Genomic DNA, 5357 nt, shown 5'->3' with positions numbered 1-5357 from the left:
CTTCACGCCAGAACAGATCCTTCAACGATGTCAGTAGGGCAAGACAGGACGATGTATGGGTCTGCAGGACCCAGTTGCATTGCTTGGTTCTAACGTTTTGACGTTTTAAGGGACTGTAGAGGGAGGGCGCAGACGGGGGCGGCAGAGAAAGAGGTGGTCCGACAACGTCAAGGAATGGACCAAAATGACGATGCCAGATCTCCTCACGACAGCTGCCAACAGAACGGCGTGGCGAGCTATGACATCTTCCTCATGTCCCCTCAACGACCCCAGCGGTCGAGGGAATGAGTGAGTGAAATGCCTACGTTGACCGAACTACGCCATTGCCCAGTTACGACCATACTAGGCTCTTCCGTCCGAGCAATGCAACTGGCTCCACTGGCCCCCTGACGTATCAAAGACCACAGCCACCAACAACTTGACCTTTAGGGCACTGGAGCCAGTTGCATTGCTCGGACGGAAGAGCCTAGTATGGTCGTAACCCGCTGCTAACTGTGTGTCTCCAGTATGGAACTGACCAACAGCGTAGTTCGGTCAACGTAGGCATTTCGTCACGTGTAACTGTCAAAAAAATTAGAACCAAGCAATGCAACTGGCTCCTGGCAGGTCGCCAACAGGTCGTTGAACTGAATAAACTCGCCACTACATGCTGCTACTGACTCATGAGCATGGCTGCCGCCATCTGAGTTGGACAAAACTTTGAGTTTGCAGGTAAGGCAAGGTTAATTAATATCAGTAATCATTCTCTTTTGGAGTCTTTCCCTGCCTCTTTGGGTGTGGACTGCTTTTATTCCAGGAAATGAATGGCACCACTCACAAGCCAGCACACAAAGATTTGCAGTTGCACTTCAGATTCACGCTAAATTGATTGCATTTCACCAAGGTTCAACAGTGAAGAAGAAGGGAAAAAAAGGGTACATGAAAAAGAACCCCCCAAACACCCAAATACCGACGAATTTTCAAAGGACTTCACACAGGGAATTTGAACTGAATGTCCTACGAATCACCAGAACAAAAGGAATGATTTATCACTTTCCGGAAAGCTGTTCATTTCATGAGGCGAAGTTGTACGATGCAATGAAAATAATTTCAATACGTTTGAACATGTTCGGATTTTTTGTTCTCAGTGAGAGGGAGAGGCGGGTGTGTGTGTGGGGGGGGGGGAGAGAAACTGTGACAGAGAGACTGAAATGCAGAGACACAAATAGAGACAGACAGACAGATACACATGGAGAGACGCAGAAACACAGAAACAGGCAGGAAGACAAAGACACAGAGAGCGAGAGAGACACAGACAGACAGGCAGACAGACAGACAGAGAGCGAGAGAGACACAGATAGACAGGCAGACAGGCAGACAGACAGACAGACAGGGACATTTTTTGCAGACTTTGATATTCGTCAAAGCAAAACGAAACAGAAGAACGTGCATTGAAAATACGACATTCCACCTCCATGTTCTCCAAAGTTACACTTGTAACCTGTTCCTTCATTGTAACATGGAAGTACCCAGTTCTCTTCTTTGTACAGGTCGCTGGTGATTTCAAATGATCAGTTTCAAATTAAAAAAGGTATCAAAAGCGTATGGACTTATCCATGTACGCTGCACCACATCTGACCTACGCATAAGACATTGATAGTATATCCCATATAGAAAGACAGATAGACAGACAGACAGACAGACAGATAGATAGATAGAGACGAAATAATTACACACAAGTAAGTACTAAGTAGATACATGAACATGCCATAAACAGAATGATACGTAGTTGAAGGCAACTGATCTAGTGAAATAAGAACAAAAAATGGGCCGCTTTCAAACGAACTTGCACCAGCGCTAACACGTGAACACTCACAAAAGCCTGCAAATGCAAGCACACACACACACACACACACACACACACACACACGTACATACATACATACATACATAAACGCACCCCCACCTCCACGCCCCCAACACATAAACACAAAGTTCCGAAAACGTTGGTTTAAATTTTGTCTTAAAAAAAAAAAAAGTAAGTCAAGAAGGAAGCAACAGATCAGTTGCCCTTCAAGAGCAGTCAGGATTGCAAACTTCTTCTGAACGTTATAGAGAGGGTATGGAAGAGAGTGTGTGTGGGAGGAGGGGGGAATGTGGGAGGGGGGGGGGAGGGAGGGAGGAGAGAGGAGGGGACAAGAAAAGGGGATATAGAGGGAAGGACAGGGGGGGAAGGGAAGGGGGTGTGGTGATGGTGGGATAGGGATTGGTGCCTGTTCATCATTGAGTTCAAGCATGACCGATTTCTATTCTTGTTAGGTTGTGCTGTGTGTTGTGTTGTGTTGTGTGTGTGTGTGAGGGTTTGAAGGTGTGTGTGTGTGTGTGTGTGTGTGTGTGTGTGTGTGTGTGTGTGTGTGTTCGCGCGCGAGCTGGTGGGATGGGGATGGGGATGGGTGAGTGCGCGCACGCGTGTGCGGACTGTTATTAGTATTGTTTACTTGTTTGTTTTCGGGGGTGGGTTTTGTTGTCATGCGTTGCCTCAGCTCGCTCTCAGGTCCACCCACTGACCCATATTTATTCGTATTTGCAGATCATCCAGTACCCTTGCCCTTCGCGCGGATCTCCGCACCCCCCCCCCCACCCCCCCCCCCCACCCCCACCCCCACCTCCTTTTCCCCTTCCAACCCATTCTCACCCTGCCCTTTTGATGCACACCGTTTCACACACATCCACCACCACCATCACTGTGCTCGTTCTGATGAAGCCACGCTCCTGTGACCCGCACGGAGATGGTTAATTGTTGTCAAGTTGTGACCATGGGGTCACTCAACAGAGAACACCCCGCCCTGTTATCTGGGTGAGAGGGGGAAAAACGGGAGGGAGAGAGGGAGAGAGAGGGGGAGGGGGAGAGAGAGAGAGAGAGAAAGACAGACAGACAGACAGAGACTGAGAGAGAAAGACAGAGACAGAGAGGGACCCCGCCTCACACACACACACACACACACACACACACACACAACCGACCGACTGACAAAGTTTATAGTATTGTTCTACTGCTATCGATTTCATTTCGTGTTTGTTTACCCCCCTCTCTCCTCTCTCTCTCTCTCTCTCTCTTCTCTCCTCCCCCTCCTCCTCCCACCCCCCCCCCCTCTAAATCACAAGTAATCATGTTCACTGGGGCATTTGAAATGCTTCAAAAATATGTAGAACAGGAATTTGCACTTGGCACCAAAAAAAAAAAAAAAAAAATCAACAACCATATGGTGAGCAGATGCTTTGGACGATGAGAGAGACACAACGTTGTGTGAGTGCTTCCGTGCGTGCGTGCGTGCGTGCGTGCGTGTATGTGTGTGTGTGTGTGTGTGTGTGTGTGTGTGTGTGTGTGTGTGTGTGAGTGAGTGAGTGAGTGTGTGTGTGTGTGTGTGTGTGTGTGTGTGTGTGTGTGTGTGTGTGTGTGTGTGTGTGTGAGTGAGTGTGTGTGTGTGCGCGTGCGCGCGACGTTATTTTGGCCTTCCAGCAGAATCCCATTTCTTTAACTGGACCTTTACAAGAGACTACTCAACACAAGAGACCACCACAGCGCCTTAGAAAAAAAAAAAAAAAAATCGGGCAACAAAAATAAGCCAAACGTGATATTGCCACGACTACCAGTACTGTTTTTACTATTGCTATTGCTACTGTTGCTACTACTACTCCTGCTACTATTACTACTACTATTACTACTACTCAAAGTGCAAAAAGTGAGAACTTCATGTAAAAAGCAACAGAGGTTAAAAAAAAAGTAGGGGGAGGAGGGGTGGTAATATTTTTTTAAGACAGAAAAACAACCCAAAACCACGATTCCTATCTGACGCAGTCTTGACTGCATTTACCAAATAAATTATATTTCTAATATCATAAATATTCAACCCCCCCCCCACCCCCCCATGAAAAAAAAAAGAAAAGAAAATTAGCAAAACGAAAGAACCCCCCCCCCCCCCCACACACACACACACACACCTAAAAACAACAACAACAAAAAACAAAAACTAACAGACAAACCAACGCACATAGAAACATAGAAGATTCCTGAAACAGACATAGAAATCGCGAGAGGCTCACAGAGAGAGAGAGAGAGAGACAGACAGACAGACAGATAGAGAGAAGAGAAAAATAGTAACAGATATGATAATAGGCGGACAGAACCAGACAACAACAAAAAAACCAAAGGAAAAAAAACAAAACAAGCTTGCTCCATATTGCAGCTTTGAAAGCAACGCCCGCTCCACCTCCTCCACTTCCAAATACACCCTTATCCCCCGACAGCAGAAGGAAACACGGGGAGAAAGAAGAGAAAAGTGGGGGTGGAGGGGCGTGGGCCGTGGAGGGCGTGACTCACCCATACCACCCACGTGTTCAGTCCAACTCACCACAGGCTTCCGAAGTGCCCGCCCCCGTGCCCGTGCCCATGCCCATGCCCGTGGTGAGCGTGGTGGGCCGTGGAGGCCGCGTGACGTGCCCGGTGACGTTCCCGAGTCATCTTGATGCCGTGTCGTGTCTTTCGTTTTCAAAGTTGCCCCAGTGGTTGTGGAACTCTCTGCCTCTTCCTTCCCTTGAAGGTTTTAGGTTCTTTACGATTTTTGTTTCTTTTGCGTCTTGGTTTGTGATTTGGTTTTATGCTGATGAACAGGATCCGCACGTTCGTTTGTGCCTTACTGCCCGAACTCTGTGTAGGTTTGTTTGCAATTCATTGCTTCCTAGATCTTATTCTTATTCACCTGTGTTTGGTGGTTGTTTATTATCATTATCACTGTATTGTATTTGTAGTACACTCTTCAAAGTTAGGAACTGGTAGCGCTTATTTTGTCTGTCTGTTGTCAGAAAAAGCAGTGGGTTAAACAATTCTCGGGAACTGGCGAATATCGGCTCTGTCCTGGTTAGTATATATTCGGAGAAATGAGGATATGTCTGGTGGAATCTGCAGGGATTATGTTTTTGCAGTCAGACCATTTTAGAAATGAGTTACAGTGTTGTGGGCTTTGCAGCTAGACACGTTTTAAGAAAGAGTGTTGTCAGATGTTCCGTTTTTGTACAGACGAGTACAATAAAGCTGGGTGTGATGTGTATAATCCCAACCATTGGTGGACAAAGAAACTGACTGTTGGTGCAGTTTACACCGATCTGAAGCCACCAGGAACGGTCGTTTTCTATGACTCCACGCTGTTGGTTCCATTCGTTTTAACGTGCTTGTTTTATCACTTGTTTTACACCTCTAACCACGCTCACGTGGGAATGTCAAACGACCAGGGAAACAGAATACTAGCTTGTATGGATTGTTATGAAGGAATTTCAAACAAACACCGGGTTACCAAAAACAACTAAGTCATGTGAGGTGG

At 46.8% G+C, this 5357-nt stretch overlaps 1 protein-coding gene across 1 annotated transcript in view; it reads right to left on the bottom strand.

Moving 5' to 3' along the window:
- Positions 1 to 4752, bottom strand: part of LOC143292945 (innexin unc-9-like) — a 280472-nt gene extending 275720 nt beyond the window's left edge. Inside the window, exon 1 of the mRNA XM_076603661.1 lies at positions 4392 to 4752. Coding sequence (XP_076459776.1) covers positions 4392 to 4501 — 110 coding nt within the window. The 5' untranslated portion in view covers positions 4502 to 4752. The remainder of the gene's footprint in view (positions 1 to 4391) is intronic.
- Between the last annotated feature and the right edge of the window lie 605 nt (positions 4753 to 5357).

The sequence above is a fragment of the Babylonia areolata genome, chromosome 18 (assembly GCF_041734735.1).
Source record: "Babylonia areolata isolate BAREFJ2019XMU chromosome 18, ASM4173473v1, whole genome shotgun sequence".
Taxonomy (NCBI): domain Eukaryota; kingdom Metazoa; phylum Mollusca; class Gastropoda; order Neogastropoda; family Buccinidae; genus Babylonia; species Babylonia areolata.
The sequence above is the reverse complement of the archived record's forward strand: the minus strand, read 5'-3'. Positions and strand labels throughout refer to the sequence as shown.